The following is a 20,902-nucleotide window of genomic DNA, read 5'->3' on the forward strand; positions in this document are numbered from 1 at the left end:
CATGTTTATGTGATTTTTTTCCCATGAAAGCTATTTTATCATGAATTGTTTTAAATAATTTATGCATGATGTTTATCACGAAGTTTAAGAGCATGGAATGTTGAAGTATGGAACGTATGAAAGTATGATAATATGGAGGATGCACGAAAATATTTTGATGTCGTAGGTGAATTTGTGGTGACAAGACAAGACGGATAATGCAGGATTTTTGACTTCCGAGTTGAGTTCCGGAAGTGCCTTCCCAAAATATGTGCTCAAGAATGCAGGGTTTCGGATTTTCGGGAAGAGCTCCGAAAGTGTCTTCCCAAACTACGTGCTCAAACGACGGTTGTCACAAATGCATGACTCCATTACCTAAGATATTAAGTTTTCACTATATGTTCATGTTATGTCATAAATTAAAATCTCAAGCTTTTTCTGAAAAGTTTTATATGCATTTTTTTTGTTGAGTTTAGACTCACTATACTTGAATGACGCATGTAACGATGATATCGATGTCTTCATCGATGACTTTGATGGTGGACATGAAGAGGAGCAGGAGGTCGGCCCAGCGGGCGATGCATGAGTGCGAGGCATAAGGATGAGAATTTATTAAACAATGATTTTATTTTGATGGTTGTCGTTGAGGGAAAAAATAAGTTTTATTACTTCTTTTGATGTCCATGTTTGACAAAGTTTGAAGAATTATTATTTCATTATTTATGTTACACTTTTTAATACTCTTATTTAATAAAAAAGATGATACTTCCGCAAAATTTGAAAATTTCCCAAATTTTTAAGTACGAATGTTTGAGTGACGTTTTGACAGAAATATTGGGACATTACATATATTTTACACAAGCATGAGCGTGTGCATTTGTTGCTAGTCATTCATGGAAATTTTCATGGACAAAAAAAAATAATTGATATTAAAAAATAGTAATAATATCCTATCAGATTTCAATTTTTTTTACCTAATATTTTTATATTATCATATATACAATCTATGAAAATATTCAAAATAACACAAAAATATTAATTGAAGTTAAAAATTAGTGATAAATCCGATCAAATTTCAAATTTTGAATCGAACATTAGTACATTATCACATATATCATATATGAAAAATTTCACATATATGCACACCAAAAAATTGTTCGAAACTTTAAAATTATGATAATATCCTATCAAATTTCAAACTTTAAAACGAAAATTAGTACCTTATAATACATTGCTTTCATAAAAATTTTCACATATATTTGGACCAATGTTCTAAAAAACGGTGTGCAGTAGGCCGACGGTCACCCAACATTCAAACTTCTATTAGTGTAATAATATTTACGTTTGAAAATATATAATGACATTGTTCCTCAGAAAAATCACAAGTTACCACTTTCTCATTATTTCTTTGGGCAAAATGCCTTAAAAAACATTTATCTGGTTAATATGGGAAAAATGCCTTAAAAAAACATTTATTTTGTTAACGATTTATGATAGATAATTATCAAATATAGTCGATCTTCTCAATATATTAAAACACAAAATTCAACATAAGTCAAGACCCAATGACGAAAAACTAAAAAGTCAGTAAACCATCCACTCGATCTTATATTATTTGTGAAATTAAAAGGAATGCACTTAAATAAGATCGATGAATTCGATTCCCGTCAATCAAATCCAATTTCTTTCACACATTAAATATACTTCAATATTTCTCGACGACTTACAAGCTCATCTGACAAAGATGTTCAAAGTTAAACAACATATTGATTTCGAAATCCGATTGTAACAAAAATCTTCCGAGCACAATAAAATATTCAACTTCCCCAAATCGGATTAACAATTTTTTTTTTTTTTTATGGTTGATTAACAAATTTAAAATATACTCCAAATCCCAATCACTAAACTGGGCCCAAAAGTCGAAGGCCCATATGATAATGAAACGGCCCTATAGTGAAAAATAATTAGGCGCCATACTATTTAATTTCAAGGCAAACCCGCCAAAGACCAAATCCAAAACACTCTCCGCTCCATTCACCTTTTTCTCTGTGAATTGGATTTGTAATCAAGTAATACCTTTTCTATGCTGTGAGCATATGCGTCGCTTCACGATAAGAGGTGAGTTCGTTCATCGAGTTTATTGCTTGATTCATTTGTTTTTTTTTTTTGGCAAAATTCTGATAAACTATTTGTTCATAGGATTCTCGATCAGGGCATGTAAAATACTTGCCATTTCACCCTTTTTAAGGCTTTCTAGGTTCCATCGTGTTCATATTTTGCTTAGTACTTGATGCTTTGTTGTTGAGCTTGTATATTAAGCTGATTTTCTGCACCAAAGCGGTATTTTTGCTAGCTGTTCGGCTAAATGTCTATGGTTATGGGTTTCGACTCATATGTGGCTTCTGATTTTTGTTGGTAATTTGCTTAGGTTGTGAATCTTTCTGGGCTTTGTTTACATGTTTGGCTTGTCGGTGACCTAAGTTCATTCTGATTTGATTGTTGTTTTTGCGGTCTTTCAGAAAATTTTCAACTGTAAGATCGTTGCCATATCCTCTGGAAAGTTTTAATTTTGCATTGAAGTGCTCATTGAGAAAAATTCATATGGAAAACAAGCACAAAAGTGATTCTAGGGGCGCGTTAATCATTCTAGAAGGATTAGATCGTTGCGGCAAGACATCTCAATGTGGTAGATTGATTTCATACCTACAAGAGTTAGGACATCCAGTTGAGTCATGGAGATTCCCTGATAGAGATACTGGTGTTGGACAAATGATTTCTTCCTACCTTGCCAACAAATCTCATCTGGATGATCGTGCGATTCATCTCCTCTTCAGTGCGAATCGCTGGGAGAAGAGGTTAGTTTGCTTATTTTTGATATCGATCCTTATAACTTACTGTGAATTTGTATTCTTGATTGGTATGCTCTTAATGCCTGCTGTTTTATTTCCGTTGATGTTCATTTTGTTGTTTCTGTTTAACTTACTCTTTGTTGGCATTTGTGCTGGATCATTGACTTTATCTCTTAGATCATTAATGGAGTCAAAACTGAGAAGCGGAACCACGCTTGTAGTTGACCGTTATTCTTTTTCTGGAGTTGCTTTCTCATCTGCCAAAGGACTTGATATGGAGTGGTGTAAGGTCGGGTGCTTCTTGATGTATTACTTTTTATTTTGTCTACATTGAACTTAGATCCGAGGGCAGGCTCATTCTTTTGCAGGCTCCAGAGGCAGGATTGCTGGCCCCAGATCTAGTGGTATACCTTGACATATCACCAGAGGTATATCTTGTTTACTGGAGACATATTTTCTGAAATTATCTTCTTATTTTTATCTCAAACATTCATTCATGGTAATCTGTTGATTTGCATGGGATAATGTTCAAGATTGGATGGTTGTATGGTTGTTTTTTTTTTTTTGAAAGGGGTTGTATGGTTGTTTTCATTGTGGAGCAGTCATTTAAAATGAGTAGAATTTATATTGTTGTTTTTAACTCATTAGCCTTTCAGATGAGGCTAACAAACTGGGGAATATATATACTCGTGAAGTTTATGTATTTCACTGCATCAATCGTGTTTACTTTTCAATGGCACTCGAGTATTCTTTTCCCCGTTAAATTCAGCTGACAAAACATGTCATAAATTTTAGAATGCAGCCAAGAGAGGAGGTTATGGAGGTGAGAAATATGAGCAGCTTGAATTTCAAAAGAGAGTAGCTCAATCATATCAAACACTTCAGGATACCACATGGAAGGTAATTTATTTTGATCACTTTTTAATTTTAAACTTTCATTGTGCTCCAGTAAACTTTAAACGAACCGGGGTTTTGCATATACTGTAATTATGCTTTTGGGTAAGACAAGCCATCAAGTAATAACTTGTTGATTCCATTGCTTAACAGTAAATAGACAGGCTTGGATGTTAATCCAATGCTTAACTTGTTCTATCCCCCCACCCACCCCTCCCTCCCTCTATTATAGGTTATAGATGCAACCCTTCCCGTGGAAGAGGTCCAGAAACAGCTGAGGCAAATGGCTATGGAATCTGTGACTGTTTGCCAAGAAGGGAAGCCTCTTTCGGAGCTGTGGGCATTCTAGGTGCTCGTGCTCTTGGTTGATTTGCTGTTACTTTGGCCCCAACTCACACAATTATCCTCTCAACTTCATTCTCCGGTGCTACCTCACAGGGTGTGTGTATATATGCTATTGTTGGTTTAAACACAACTCTCATATGATACAACTGCAATTCACGTATTGGCTCAATATAAACTGTTTAGTTGTGTTCGTTAGTCTTAAAGGGTGAAGTTTGATTCACAGCTATTTCCAGATGCAATAGGATTGACACATTTGGGATGCACTTAACTATGTCCCTGTGACTTAGATAGGATTAATGTCAGAGCCCTACATTTCTAAATCCAATTTAAAGAATCCTTTTCATAACTTTGATCTCAAATCCAATTGAAAAGTCAATAATTCACATATAAAAGATGAATATATTAAATTAATGATATAAAAATATACATTGATGGATGATCAATCTATTTTGAAATGGTAGGAAGATGTTCAACGTGATATCAAATAGTGGTTGGATAAAAGCTTTGAGTTGCTACTTGTAATTCCAAAAAGGTTTTTGACGAAGTTTTTTGTTTTTTGTTTTTAATGTAATATTGATGTGACTTAGTTGATACCACAGAAACCTAACTACGGCCTTTACCATTGGAAACACCTTTAGTAGTGCAACCCTTAAAAGACCAGAGCTCTATGACCCTTGTCCCAACAAAGATTATGTTGAAAATTTGGGTTGTGTATCCATTTAAAATCGATAAAATATTTGTAATAAATTATTTCTCGATTATCAATTTGGGTAATAAGAAATTAATAAAGTGTTCATAAATAATTGTTCGGATTTTATCGAGTAAAAATATTGAATAGAAAAAGATTATATATTATATAATATATAATTAAGTGGAAAGAAATGAAAAGAAAAGGCAAAAGCTTTGTGGCAGTTTAAATTTAGAATTGTGAATTGGTGGTTGAATGACGGAAAAAGATCCTCTGCTGTGGAGAGAAAAACAGCACATGATACTGTGCATTGAAATGAGCATGATTTCAATATTTCATGTGTGTAATTAATTAATTATTTAATCATGTGATATGAATTACATAATACTATTTAAAGCACAGTATTTTGTTTTGTTTCTCTCTCCACAGCAGAAGATCCGGATCCTTGAATGACACCTCTTCAATGCATGTCATGTGTACCTCTTTGTGACAATTAAGAATTGACAATTTGAATATGAATTTGAATTCGGTGATTCAAATTGGAAAATCCATTCAGCCGAATGGTTATATGTGAGGGGTAGTTATGCTTGACATCTTTTGATGAAGAATTTCATGTGAAGTGATGCACCTTTTCATTTAAGGCTTTAATTCTCTATAAATATAACTCATATGTTTGAATGAATTTTTTTTTGATCTACACAGTATGGAATTCCAAAATACATACATTTTCGTGCAAATCATTTTGCTGCATCGAAATTTCTGTTCTACATTCCAAAAAGTTCAAAAAGCATTTTCAAAGTTCGCCGGATTTTGTAATTTGGAGTGCTCTTATTACAAAACGAAAGTCGTCGTATCATGGGAGACGATTGCCATATTTCATAAGCACCGTGTGTGTGGCAAATTTGTCTTAAGGACATAGAGTCTAACTCTAGCCTCGACTTTAACTTTCTGTTGTTGTCGTGTTCCAGGACGTGTTGCAACATCTGTCAAGACACAAGACGACCAGTTTCAGTTTTGCACAGGATCCAAACCTAACAATCTTAAGATGAATTTTACTGTGCATTATGAAATGTCATCCTCATCTACTGTCCATGTTCCTGCCCCGTTCCAGCGACACATGTTGAGAAATCGGAGAAGTTTGGAGGCCCCAACTTCGAAAAGATGATGTTCCATCATACTAAATTGCATATGGTGAAGTTTCTAAATGAGAGGGCTCCAACAATATCTGAGAAGAAAATTGACAGCGAAAAAATAATGGCTTATGAAGTATGAAACTGAAATTTGTAAGTTTTGAATTTCAAATTGGTTGATTTCAAATTTGTGATAAGCCAAGTGCAGGAACCGCAAGTGTTATGGAATAATTTGCATGTCGAGGGTATGAAAATAAGTGAACTATTTCAAATTGCTTCAATAATTGAGAAATTCTGTCTTCGTGAATGGATTTCAAAAATTATTCAAGGCATAAACGAAAGAAAATGGGTCTCGAGTGTCTGATTGTTTGACTGCGTATTGAATATGACAATCGCAAGCAATCTGAATCAAAAGACAAATTATCCATATATTGGAAGGGGTAATTTGTTGAACCAAGTGATTGCAAAGGGATGTTATATCATGACAAGAGCAACGTCAAAAGATTCTAAAGGAACTGTTATAACTGTGATAAGCCAAATCACATGGCCAATGACTGTATACGTCCAAAGAAAGGCAAATGAAGTTAAGTTAACATGACTATTGCAGATCTTGTCGCAACAGGTCATGAGACAGACTGTGAGACATACTTTATTATTGATGATTTCTGATTAAAACTTGTTGGATAACCACGTGGAATGGTGTGTCAGCTATATACGGGGTGTTGTATTGTTTTGACAAGTTGTTGTGATACTTGTCGTTTCATTCAAAATGAATTTTGTAAGCTTTGTACGCTTAAAACTTGTATTTACAAGAAATAAAATCTTGAATCAAGTTTTATAAGCCTTTTGCGCTTAAAATTCATGTTGTGAATGAAACTCGAGATTTCAAGTTCAAATTTGATAAACCATCACGCTTAATCTAAATTTGTAAGAAATAAAATCTTGAATTTAGAGTTTTAAAGCTATAATGCTTAAAATTTGGATAACTTGGAAGTTTGAACACCAATCCAATAACAAGTGAAGTGATAAATTGGAGAATACAATATTGTCAAATTTGATGACAATCTATGATATTTAAATTCTTTACGCAATCATGCTTAAATCCAAATTTAACAAGATATAAAATCTCGAGTTTGGATTTCTAAGTTTTAATGCTTATACTTCGAAAAACTATGATTACCCAAAATGTGAGAGAAGCGATTGAATTTACAAATTGTATTCATAATTTAAACTACACAAGAAAATGGATAAGACCCTTATGAATTGTCGAATTGTGGAAAGGCCACAAGTCTGCCTACAAATATCTAAAAGTATGAGGGTGCTTAGCTAAGGTGCTAGTTCCTAAGCCGCAACAAGTGAAAATTGGACCAAAGACAATCGATTGCATTTTATTGGTTGTGCCAACAATACTGCATATCGATTTTTAGTGCACAAATCAGACATTCCCGATGTTCACAAAAGAACTACAATTGATTCATAGAATATTGTGTTTTTGGAGGAAGCGTTCCTTACAAATAAGAGAAAAATGAATTGTGTCCCAAAGCATGTCGCAACATGTATCAAGATAAGAATGAGACAGAATGTTGTCACGACAAATACGTGGACGAAAATGTCTGTGCAACTCATCCTAGAGAAAATATGGATGATTGGACTACCTTTTCTTGAATATAATCAAGAAACTACTACTTGAGAGAATCGTAGCAACAAAAGAGGAAATGAAACTGCGAAAAATCATGAAAATGATAACGAATTGAGACGCAGTAAAAGGTCTAGAAAAGGAAAGACTTTTGGTCCTGACTTTCTGACTTATGTATTGGAAAATGAACCTCGAACAATAATGGAAGTATTATCGAGTCTCGAGGCTCTATTATGTAAAGAAGCTATTAATAGCGAAATAGACTTCATCATATAAATCCATAAGTGAGAATTGATAGATCTTCCACCAGAAACAAATCCTTTAGGATGCAAGTGAATCCTAAAATAGAAATACAAGGTTGATGGATCTATAGACAAATATAAGGCCCGTTTGGTGGCTAAAGACTTCAACAAAAAAGAAGGCCTGGAATTCTTTGATACCTATTCACCAGTGACTAAGATTACTTCCATTCGAGTTCTCATCGCCATTTCCACGTTGCATGACCTTGAGATATATCAAATGGATGTGAAAACTGTGTTTCTAAGTGATGAATTGGATGAAGAAATATGCATAACACAACCTGAAGAGTTTGTGGCTCTCGGACAAAAGCATAAGGTGTGAAAACTCGTTAAGTCGTACGGATTGATACAAGTGTCAAAACAGTGGCACGAGAAATTTGACAAAACTATGTTGTCAAATGGTTTCAAGATAAACAAGTGTGAAAAATGTGTTTATATCAAAGGCACACCTGAATCGTTCGTCATAGTATGTTTATACATAGACTATATGCTTATTATGAGAAGTGATCATAATGTGATTATGATCAAAAGGGGTGTTTGACAAATGAAAGGTTCTCATTCAAGAACAAATGAATGGATACACCAATATTGGTGGATTGTCTTATATTGAATATGTCAATAATTGCGGTGACAATCGAAATTGGTGAACCATTGAAACATTGCAAAGAAATATTAATGTTGTGAAGCATGTTGCGACAACTGTCATGACATGACTAAGACAGAATGTTCGTCGTAATAAATGACGATGAAGTTATAATTGGAACTCGTCCTAAGTGAAATAGAGTCGAATTTGAAGTTCGCTACAACAGAAAATATGCAATGAATTCTTGACAGAGTAAAAGTTGTTGCAAAAATTGTCGCAACATGAGAAAAAGTAAAAAAAGTGCAAACAATCATAGAATGGATGATTGAATGAAATGTTCACCTACAATGATTATAAACATGAAAGTTGTTGACCGATGACTTTTTCATGAGAAATATGGGTACAAAGAATGTGATATTGGAATTAAGATCATTAAAACATGTTAAATAATTGTCCTCAAACATTCTCATTACATTGAGATGGTGCTAATAAGAGTCGATGATTATGATCTTATTCATATCGAAACTCCAGTAGATGCAAATCTATATTTGGATAAGAAAAATGGAGAATCCATATTATGATTACAATATTCAAGTATAATTGAAAGTTTGATGTACGTCACAAACTGTACACTTTTAGATATTGGTTAAAGGTCAACAAACTTAAATATGTATATGAGATATGTAATATCATTAGAAGGCTATTGTCATGCAAAATGCATATTGGACACAAAAGACTGGTTGAGGAACCATTGTATATAACTCGATATGTTATAGAATCCAAGTTTATAGCCTTGAATAAAGCCATCAAAGATCCTGCATGATTGATAAATATGTTGGAGAATATCTCATAATGATTAAAGCTAGTGTTTTCCATGTTATACATTGTAATGGCCAAATGATCATTGGAAAGACACGAAGCTATGAGTACAATGGTATGTCACGACATGTTGATCGTAGACATACTATCATTAAGCAATTGATCTCTAGTGAAGTTATCTTAGTTGACAATGTAGAACTAAAAGATAACTTGATGAATTCATGCTCAAAGTTTTGGAAAGATATGATATGAATCTTATGTATGAAAGACAACACGATTTCAACGAATCGCACCTCAATTCGATAACAAAAAAATTCAAAGATTTTTGTTCCGACTTTGAAACAAGTAACAGATTTTGGAATCTCCACCTGTAGTTGAACCTGTAACTAGCAACAGAGAATTCACGATAGAAAACAATCGAAGATTCAAATTAGACCTTCAAAGGAACCTGTCTTTGACAACCCAATTGAAAATCGATTGACAAACGCCACAAAGCTATGAAACTTTGATAAGTTTGATTTTGGGTAAAGCAAAAGCTTTGATAAAATTCTAGAGAGAATTTTGTATTGAATAATCAATAATCTGAAAATCTTAGTTATCATTAAAATAATGAATGTTGTAGTATTTATATTACAACCCAAAATATTGAAACATAACGCAAAATAAATCAAAAAGATATCAAAGATATCTCCTAAAGTTTCCTAGTAGGAATAAAAGACCTAAAATAAACAAAGTAAATCCAAAATATTAAAAATCCCGAACACATACACAAACACCTTCGGTGCATATAAAAGGGCATGGCGCGGGCGCGCTAGAGAGAGGTGCGGGCGCGCCGAAGTTGCACAGACAATGGCGCGGGCGCGCGATAAGGTAGCGCGGGCGCGCCGAGAGTTCGCAAAAACTTCGTCAATTTGGCATCCGTAAGCGCGGGCGCGCGATCATGAGGCGCGGGCGCGCTTCTTCTTCGCAAAATAATGGCGCGGGGGCGCGGGGGCGCCTTGGCTTCGAGCAGGGTCTTCAATTTCTTCACTTTCGTGACCTCCTTTGACCTCAATAAGATTATAACTTCCTCCAAATTGAATATCAAGAAATCCAACGCCCTCTTGTGTCTTCAACAACAAAGATTGAAGTGCTTCCTTAAACTTCTGAGCTCGGCCTCTCGTAACCGGTCTTCGTGGTATCTCCAACGGATCCTTAGTCACTTGATCAGCATGCGAGCCATCCATGATCGCATCATCCTTCCCTTCTTGAAAAGGATTTCTCCTCAAATCTTGATCATCACCTACATCAAACGGAGATAAATCAGAAACATTAAAAGTAGCACTGACATTATACTCACCTGACAAATCTAATTTGTAAGCGTTGTCGTTGATGTGCTTCAATACTTGAAACAGTCCATCGCCTCTAGGTAGAAGCTTTGAGCGCCGTTTTTCAGGAAATCGCTCTTTCCTCAAATGTAACCACACCCAATCTCCTGGTTCAAACACAACTCTCTTCTTTCCCTTATTTGCTTGCTTTGTATACTGCAAATTCTTTTTCTCAATGTTCGCCTTCACTTTTTCATGTAAATTTCTCACAAATTCCGCCTTTTTCTTACCATCCATGTTAACCCTTTCACTCATAGGTAAAGACATCAAATCCAACGGGGTTAAAGGATTAAAACCATACACAATTTCAAAGGGTGAAAAATTTATAGTAGAATGCACACTATGATTATATGCAAACTCAACAAATGACAAACATTCTTCCCAACTCTTCAAATTCTTTTTAATTATAGTACGCAACAAAGTTTCTAACATTCTATTAATAACTTCAGTTTGACCATCCGTTTGAGGATGACAAGTAGTCGAAAACAGTAATTTAGTACCAAGTTTGCACCATAATGTTTTCCAAAAGTAGCTCAAAAAATGAGTATCTCTATCAGATACAATACTCCTAGGCATGTCATGCAATCTAACAATTTCATTAAAGAACAAGTCCGCAACATAAGATGCATCATCAGATTTATGACACGCAATAAAATGAGCCATCTTAGAAAATCTATCAACCACAACAAAAATTGAATCCCTTCCCTTCTTAGATCTCGGTAGTCCTAAAACAAAGTCCATAGAGATATCTACCCACTGTTCACTAAGAACAGGAAGTGGAGTATACAAACCATGTGGTTGTTGTCTAGACTTTGCTTTTCTACAAGTCACACATCTTTCGCAAATTTTCTCAACATCATGCTTCATATGTGGTCAATAAAAATGTTCATGCAAAGTTTCATAAGTTTTAGTCACTCCAAAATGCCCCATTAAACCACCCCCATGTGATTCCTTAACAAGTAATTCACGAATAGATGACTTAGGAACACACAACTTATCCTCCTTCAACAAATACCCATCATGCATGAAGAATTTATCTTTTAGACCATGCAAACATGACGCATACATCTCACCAAAATCAAGATCACTAGGATATAACTCTTTCACATACTCAAATCCTAAGAATTTAGAATCTAGAGTAGATAAAAGTACATACCTTCGTGATAGAGCATCCGCTACCACATTTTCCTTCCCTTTCTTGTATTTGATAACGTAGGGAAAAGTTTTCACAAACGCCACCCACTTGACATGTCTCTTGTTCAGCTTTTGTTGTCCTTTGAGATGCTTCAAAGACTCATGATCTGTATGAATAACAAATTCTTTTGGTCTCAAATAGTGTTGCCATGTTTCAAGTACCCTTACCAACGCATAAAACTCCTTGTCGTAGGTAGGATAATTCAAGGACGCCCCACTTAGCTTCTCACTGAAGTATGCAATCGGTCTCCCACCTTGCATCAAGACACCTCCAATCCCTACACCTGACGCATCACATTCAATTTCAAAGTTATTAGAAAAATCAGGTAAAACAAGTAAATGAGCATTAATTAATTTATGCTTGACAATATTAAAAGACTTCTCTTGCTCCTCGCCCCAATGGAATGGAACGTTATTTTTTATTACCGCAGTCATAGGTGCCGCCAAAGTACTGAAATCTTTCACAAATCTCCTATAGAAACTTGCAAGGCCATGAAAACTTCGAACTTGACCAATAGAAGTAGGCGTTGGCCAATCTCGAATTGCACTTACCTTGTCCTCATCAACTCTGACACCTTGGGAACTCACAACAAAGCCAAGAAACACAAGTTTTTTTGTACAAAACACACATTTTTTCAAGTTAGCATACAAATGTTCAGCTTTTAGTGTGATTAGCACAATTCTCAAGTGTTCGACATGCTCATCCAAATTTTTGCTATACACCAAGATATCATCAAAATATACCACAACAAATTTTCCAATATAAGCACGCAACACATGATTCATCAATCTCATAAAAGTTTTAGGTGCATTAGTTAGTCCAAAGGGCATAACTAACCACTCATACAAGCCATATTTAGTTTTAAAAGCAGTTTTCCACTCATCACCTTCTCTCATCCTAATTTGATGGTAACCACTTTTTAAATCAATTTTACTAAAGATGCTAGAACCATGCAACTCATCCAACATATCATCTAGTCTAGGAATAGGATGCCTATACTTGATGGTAATGTTATTAATGGCTCTACAATCCACACACATTCTCCATGAACCGTCTTTCTTAGGAACCAACAAAACAGGCACTGCACAAGGAGACATAGACTCACGTACAAACCCCTTATCAAGAAGTTCACTTACCTGCCTTTGTAGTTCTTTTGTTTCCTCCGGGTTGCTCCTATACGCTGGACGGTTTGGCAACGCACTTCCGGGCACAAAATCAATTTGATGCTCAATCCCCCTCAAAGGTGGTAATCCTTGAGGCAAATCCTCCGAAAATAAATCTTCAAATTTCTGCAAAATAGAAACAACATTGCTCGGAAGATTTCAGGCTATATCACTTGTGTTAAGGAGAAACTCCTTATAGAAAATCAACACAAGTGGAGTATGCTCATGTAAAATCTCTCGCAACTCACTCTTTTGGGCCATAAATATTTTTTTATCGGCCTCTTTCCTCTCAATTTCTTTTTCATCTTTTTTTCTCTCAATATTTTTTTCTAAGGCCATCTCACTTTTTTGTTCACTCTTTTTTTCGGCCTCTTCTTTCTTTTTATTTTTCAAATGGTCCTCCAACACTTGCTTTGGAATCATCGGTAACAATACAATAGGCACCTTTTTCAAGGTAAAAGAATAACGATTTTTAAAACCGTCATGTATCACCTTCCTATCAAATTGCCACGGCCTACCCAACAAAATATGACAAGCTTGCATAGGCACCACATCACACAACACTTCATCTACATACTTACCAATGGAAAACGGTACTACCACCTGCTTATGCACTCTCACCTCCGAGCTATCATTAAACCACTGCAATTTATAAGGTTGAGGATGCTTTATAACAGGCAAACTCAACTTTTCCACCAGCTCATAACTCGCTACATTAGTGCAACTCCCACTATCAATAATAACACTACATACTTTGTTATTCACAAAGCATCTAGTATGGAATAAATTCTCCCTTTGAGTTTCTTCCTCCTCCTTTTGTTGTACATTCAACACTCTCCTGGTCATTAACAATTCTCCAACCACCGCATCATATCCCTCTTCATCAAGATCCTCCAACGCAGGCATACTATCATATTTCTCATCCTCACTCTCCAACTCAATCTCACCACCAGCATTCATAAGCATAATTTTTTTATTAGGACACTGACTGACAATATGACCAAGTCCTTGACATCTAAAACATTTAATATCCCTAGAACGAGTATTAGTAGTTTCAGGTGTACCTTTATCCACTTGTTTTGGTGCCTCCAATTTGGTGTCAAATTTTGGCTTGGACACCGACTTGTTGTCCTCCCGTTTTGCAACGCTTGGATGCCAAGAAGTTGACGATCCTCCATCGGTAGGAAGTCGACCAGCTCCTCTCCTCTTGAGCTGCTGCTCCACCTTCATGGCTGTCTGCACCATCTCATTCAAATCAAAACAGTGGCGAAGCTCCACTTGATCTTGGATTTCTCTATTCAAACCGCACAAAAATCTGGCTATTATAGCTTCATTATCCTCCTCAATGTTGGTCCGGATCATCGTGGTTTCCAACTCCTTGTAGTAATCCTCCACACTTCTTGATGTGCCGATGGAGGATTCCCTGGCTGATGATCCTTCACTACCTTGTCCACTTGAGCCATGTCCTGTGCCAAACACCTACACCTCTGCTACACCACCCCCGAACCCGCCACCTATCACGACCGAACCTTCACATCCACCCAACCAAACGGCAGTCCCCTACCCAACCATCCAGCACCCATCCTATGGTTACTCGCTCCAGAAACAATATCTTCAAACCCAACCCTCGTTTTGGCCTCACCGTTGTCCCTGACTTCACTACATCTGAACCAACCACACATACTTCCGCTCTCAAGGACCCTCGCTGGCGTGCAGCCATGTCTGAGGAGTTTGATGCTCTTCTTCGTAATCACACATGGGATCTTGTTCCCTCTGACGTATCTCAGAATGTGGTTGGCTGCAAATGGGTGTTTCGGCTTAAACAGAAACCGGATGGCTCTGTTGATCGCTACAAGGCTCGCCTTGTTGTGAAGGGATTTCATCAGTGTCCAGGTTTTGATTACTCTGATACTTTCAGTCCTGTGGCGAAGCCCACTACTGTTCGCATTTTGTTGTCTCTGGCTGTCTCTAATGGGTGGTCTCTTCATCAAATGGATGTGAATAATGCTTTCCTGCAAGGTCAATTGGATGACTGTGTCTATATGGCTCAACCGCCTGGTTTTGTTGATGATTCGCTACCCTCCTATGTTTGTAAACTGAACAAGGCAATCTATGGTCTCAAGCAGGCACCGCGCGCTTGGTACACTGCGCTTCGTCAGTTTGTCATCAGTGTTGGCTTTACTTGATCTCTCGCTGACACGTCTCTATTTATTTATCGTTCTGGCGATATTACTATGTATCTCCTTGTCTATGTTGATGATCTCATTCTCACAGGAAATAATTCTGGTGCCCTCCAGGGCTTCATCGATCTCCTAAGCCGTCGTTTTTCTGTCAAAGATCTGGGTTCCTTATCGTATTTTTTAGGTGTGGAGGTTGCTTCATATGCAGGGGGCCTTTGTCTATCGCAGAAAAAATATCTTCTTGATGTACTCACCCGGACGAACATGACTGACTCCAAACCAGTTCAAACTCCGCTTGCCACGACTGCAGCCCTGCACCTGCAGGATGTCTCTTCCCCTGCTGATGCCACCCTGTATCGTCAAACGGTTGGGAGTCTGCAATATCTGTCTTTTACTCGGCCTGACATTGCCTTTGTTGTTAACAAATTATCTCAGTTCATGCACTCTCCTTCTTCTCTGCACTGGGGTGCAGTCAAACGTCTCCTGCGCTACTTAAATGGTACACGCTCCTATGGTCTTCTTCTTCAAAGGCATTTTTCTCCGACCTTGCATGCCTAATGTGATGCGGATTGGGCTGGTGATCCTGATGATCGCACCTCCACTGGTGCCTATATTGTGTTCTTAGGTTCAACTCTCATTTCGTGGAGCTCCAAAAAGCAGGGGACTGTTGCTCGCTCGTCTACTGAGGCAGAATATCGTGCCATTGCATCTACAGCTGCTGAAATACAATGGGTTCGATAACTTCTTGTCGAACTTGGGTTTGCTGATGGCCTCTCTCCAGTCTCCAATCCATCTACTGTGACAACATTGGGGCCACTTATCTCTGTGCTAATCCTGTTTTTTATTTTCGCATGAAACATATTGCCCTGGATTATCACTTTGTTCGCGAGCTGGATCAGAGTAAACAAATTCGAGTTTCTCATGTATCGTCATCTGATCAGCTGGCTGATGCTCTGACAAAGCCGCTTCCTAGTGCTCGTCTGCGTCTCCTATGTTCCAAGATTGGTGTCTCTATGAGCTCACCATCTTGAGGGGGCCTATTGGAATATATTCTATATTATCTTCTGTATATTTTGTATTTTCTTTTTATTTCTTACGTTTTCTAGTTGTATATAAACTAGTCTTGTATTCATTCTTGGGAATATATCAAAACAATATTATTCCATCAGTTTCTACAGGTTTTAGGTAGTGATGTGGGCTTGAGTCTGAAAGACAAATTTTTCATGGGTCTGTGTTTTAAAAAAAATTCATTTTTTTCTTTTGCAATTTGCATGTAATTATAATTTTTATATAAGGGTAATTTAGTCAATATATTAATTTGCCCATATGATCAAAACTATATATATATATATATATATATATATATATATATATATATATATAAATTTTCAAATGTCCAACTAATGATGCTCAACTCGTCCCCGACCACTAAAATCCAGTATCATGTTTTAGTGATGCGAAAAATAAAAATAAAAACGTCGGAGACGAGGTGGGCATGAATTGTTGGGCAGCTTAAAAATTCTATATAAAAATAAAAACATCGGAGACGAGGTGAGTAGGAATTGTTGGGCAGCTTAAAACTTATATATATATATATGTGGAGTGTTACTTACACTACAAATTATGTTAAATACACTCCATTTTTAATTTTATATTAAATATTGACAATTCTAACCTTTGATTGGTTTTATTTTTAGCAAATTCATTCTTAATTTCAAACCTTCTATTATTAAAATATGTTATCTATAACATTATTACTCAAAATAATATACTTAAATTTGTTAATGAAAACACACAAAAATATCAAAAAATAATTATTAATTTTACTTTCATCTAAATTTATATTTCTTTTATTTTTTCGAAACAAATTATAGTTCATTTTTATGTTTTAGTTTTTTATTGAGTATAACCTATCTCCTAATTTTTTTTAATTATAAATTAAAATTTTAAAATTTAAAATAATTATAATATTTTATAAAAGATATATAACTTAATCAAAAAATTTATTTTAAAATAAAACATTTTTATAAATTTATAGTTAATATATTTGTATATTAGAACAGACCAAAATAAACACAAATTAATTTTAATATTTAGTTTTATTTACATTATAAGAATTGAGTTTAAACAATTTTTTTATATTATAAAAATTATGTTTTTAATCACGATAAAATTTATTACAAAATAAAAAGTATAAAATATCATAGAAATTTAAATTTTAGTCTTAAATTTTAAAATATTTTGTTTTTTATATTAAATTTTAATAAAATTTTGGTAAATCAAAATTTAATAAACTTTTGGTAAATCAAATTTTTTACATCCAACATATTATATATTTCGTTTTGAAAAACTCTAATAACCATTCGTATATCATTCTAAAATTTAGGATAAAATAAAAATAATATTAAATTTTAACATTAAATAAATTTTTTATTTTTTTATATTTTAATAATATCCGATAAAGTATGCAAAAAAATTTCTAAAACATTAATATTGTAGTAGTTAAAACAAAAGTGTGTATGATTTTTTAAGGTAAATCAAAATTTTATTATATTAGGAAATATATGATAAGGATAATTTTGTCTAATATTAAATTGATTAAGCAAGGTGGATTGTTATTAACACTTTTTTGAGTGTAAATAACACTCTCCTATATATATATATATATACACTTGAATTGTAACCTTACTGTTGGTTTTGACTTTCAAGAAGTGAGCCCTTAATTTGTTGGAAATCATGTATACACATTAATTTGATTTTAGTGTTTCATACTAGTAGCCACGTAAAATAACGGAGTATTTACAAAAGATTATGTTTTTGTAAAAGTGATTAAATTTATAAATTATAAAAAAAGTTGAGAAAGATCAAAAGTTGATAATATTTAGAAACAAATGTGAAAAATCTAATCTAAAAATCAAAGTTGAGTATTAATCTACGCGTACCCGTGTTTATATGGGACGAAGTTAAAGAGGAAAATATGGGAATATATCCCCATTTCCAAATATGAGATGCATAATTGAATCGGAATCCGATATTTTTTTAAAGTCAACTTACTAGTTACTAGAAACGAAAACTACTAAAAATTGAAGAAGCGTGACTTTGGAGGCATAAATTATGGAATTTACCCGAAAAAGGGTGCAAACCGTGGTGAAGCAATGAATTTTATTTGTTGCCTCGTTCGATCCAGAAGATATAAATTATTATTCTAAATCCAACATCGACAAAAAAATTATAAAATGAATGATTTGTCTTATAAGAAGCACAAAGAAAAAAAATAAAAAAAGGAGTTGAGTACACTACTACGTACATCATCCTTTTAAAAATTAATCTACCCTTGTTTAAAATGACAAAATTAGCTAGTTCTGTTGGGTCATACCATTCGTCATATAAAATAGGAAGGTTGAGTTAGCAATTTCTCAATCAGTCAGATTATACACAAAATTGGCTACGTCCATCGAGTTGTCTATCCGTCACTTAAAATAGGGGGATTGAGGATATATTCACTCAAATGTGGACCGACCCATCTCGTCTAGTTAGCCCGTTTTGTCATATCTGTTATTGACATACATATGTTTCAAATTTCATTTTTACTACGTAAACCCATGTTTTCAAAATCGGACGAGCTAGTTCGATCGAGAACATGTCATACGTCCGGTCCAAAACATCCAAAAAAATTGTTTTAACGGTCAAACCGACCAGCACTGGTCAAAACCGATCAAGAACCGAAAACAGGTGTCGGTTCAACCGGTTGAACAATTTTTTCGAAATTTTAATTTTATTTTTTAGAAAAAAATACTTTTTTATTTTTAAAACTTTAAATTTAATATTTTGTTATATATACATGATTATTTAGAATTTGTACTTCATTAAAAATATTATTTTAGTAATACTAGATTAAAATTATCAATTTATTATTTAAAAAAATTATAATTATAATTGATATTTTGAATATATTTGTTTAATTTTCAAGCGAATATATATATTGTCTAATTATATACATTTTTTGGGTTTTTAAAAATTAAAATATATTATTTATTATATTATATTATATAAACAATTTTCTAGTTCGATCGTCCGGTTAAAACGATCCGACTGATTGAACAGTTTTCTTAAAGTAGGCCGGTTCGATCACTAATCCGGTTATGATAACATTGACGTAAACAATTGAATTTTATACAATATTCATGATATATATAATCTATCTACCAAAGATATTGATAGAAGTGTCAAAACGAGTTAGCGGAGTGGACCGACCTACAAGTCGTCGCAATCCACCATTAAGAGAGGTGGGGTGACTCACTTTTTTGACAGGTTGAGAAAACAAGAACCCAACCCAACTCATCTATTGTAGGTGATTGGACGGTATAGGCTAACTCAACGAACTTACGTGCAAATTGATGGTTTGGAACAGACCGACCCATAACCCGCAACAACCCATCATTATTCATTACAAATGATGGGACGAGCCAACCCACTGATCATGATGCATTTGGACACATCCAAATATTCATGTAGGGAAAATTGGATATATATTTGGTCTTATTTTTAATTCAATAAATAGATTTTTGAGTAAAAAGACTATATTATCCATTATTTAAAATATTAGATAGAGTCTAAATATGTGTTTTTTCTCTTTCTCCCCCCTCTTCTTCTTCCTCATATTTCTGTATTTTTTCTTACCATGCATTGTTCTGCGCATTTTCAGTTTTTTGTTCAATATTTTTTAAGCGAAATCGTGAGGAGACCGATCATCATTGATTTTCAGTTCATATAGAATTATTTCTAATTCATATGAACTGATTTTGTAATTTTTTTGGTACACAGAGACTGATTTTCAACCGGTTTCAACCGATTTTAATGTATATCGACTAATCTCGACCGAGTATCTTTAGTTTGACTGCTTTTGAATAAATCTCGACAGGTGATGACTGCTTTTCGAATTTTTATGGTTCACATAGACTGATTTTCGACCAGTTTCGACCGATTTTCAATTTATATCGACTGATCTCGATCGAGTATTTGAGTTTGACTGATTTTGAAGAAATCTCGACTGGTGTCGATTGTTTTTCAATGCTTTTCGACTCGTCTCGACTGCATTATAATTGTGGACTCGTCTCGACTGCCTTGTGGACTCGTCTCGACTGCATTATCACATCCAATAGAATAGTGCCACATCATTGGTGGGCATGGTGGTGGGCATAGTAGGTGGGCACTTGAAAGAAACTCTATATATATATTAGTAATAATAAATAAAAGTGTTCGTGGTGTAGTGGTCAAAACCTGGGAGGAGAGAGGAGAGGAGAGAATAACAGAGTTTGAAACCCGAGGATGAGAGAAGGGATGTGATTTATTGAGTTGATTGTTATTTTTTTTTTTCCAAAAAAAAATATCCATTATGAAAAGATCAAACTAATCTTAAATTGAGAGTTGCGACCCTTTGATTGATTGAAAAGTCAAGAGTTTCTTCTTCTGAATTAAAACCAATATCAGACCTATATATTTAATTTTCAAAAAAAAGTATCAATTATGAAAAGACCAAACTACCATTAAATTGAGACCCTTTGACTGAATTAAAAGAGTTCAAAACTCAAGGAGCGGAGAGGGGATTAGATTTATTGAGCTGATTGCTATTTTTTTCAAAAAAATTATTCATTATGAAAAGATCAAACTAATCTTAAATTGAGACTTTTTGACTGAATTAAAAAGCCAAGAGTCTCTTCTCTTGAATTAAAACCAATTAAAACCAGGACCAGACCTATATATTTAATTTAAAAA

General features: G+C 34.6%; 1 protein-coding gene across 2 annotated transcripts; it reads left to right on the forward strand.

The window, feature by feature from the left end:
• The first annotated feature begins 1,975 nt into the window (after positions 1-1,975).
• LOC140884157 (thymidylate kinase-like) lies at positions 1,976-6,101 on the forward strand. Of its 2 annotated transcripts, XR_012150569.1 has the most exons (7): positions 1,976-2,097; positions 2,499-2,834; positions 3,006-3,117; positions 3,197-3,256; positions 3,624-3,728; positions 3,955-4,161; positions 5,724-6,101. XR_012150569.1 is itself a non-coding variant. In XM_073290828.1 (6 exons), exons 2-6 carry the CDS (start codon positions 2,581-2,583, stop codon positions 4,069-4,071), a joined length of 648 nt encoding a protein of 215 aa, XP_073146929.1. In that variant the 5' UTR covers positions 1,976-2,097; positions 2,499-2,580; the 3' UTR covers positions 4,072-4,253. The 2 variants fall into 2 exon arrangements, 1 of the variants encoding a protein (XP_073146929.1); XM_073290828.1 differs by lacking the exon at positions 5,724-6,101 and having other exon boundaries at positions 3,955-4,253.
• The last annotated feature ends 14,801 nt before the right edge of the window (positions 6,102-20,902 follow it).

Source organism: Henckelia pumila, chromosome 2 (genome assembly GCF_033568475.1).
Source record: "Henckelia pumila isolate YLH828 chromosome 2, ASM3356847v2, whole genome shotgun sequence".
NCBI classification, from domain to species: Eukaryota; Viridiplantae; Streptophyta; class Magnoliopsida; order Lamiales; family Gesneriaceae; genus Henckelia; species Henckelia pumila.

Bases quoted from the DNA above. Each gene is read 5' to 3' on its own strand.
- LOC140884157 (XM_073290828.1), top strand. From the start codon at position 2,581: ATGGAAAACAAGCACAAAAGTGATTCTAGGGGCGCGTTAATCATTCTA. The intron at 3,118-3,196 runs GTCGGGTGCTTC...ATTCTTTTGCAG, and splicing joins TTGATATGGAGTGGTGTAAG to GCTCCAGAGGCAGGATTGCT. The intron at 3,729-3,954 runs GTAATTTATTTT...CCTCTATTATAG, and splicing joins TTCAGGATACCACATGGAAG to GTTATAGATGCAACCCTTCC.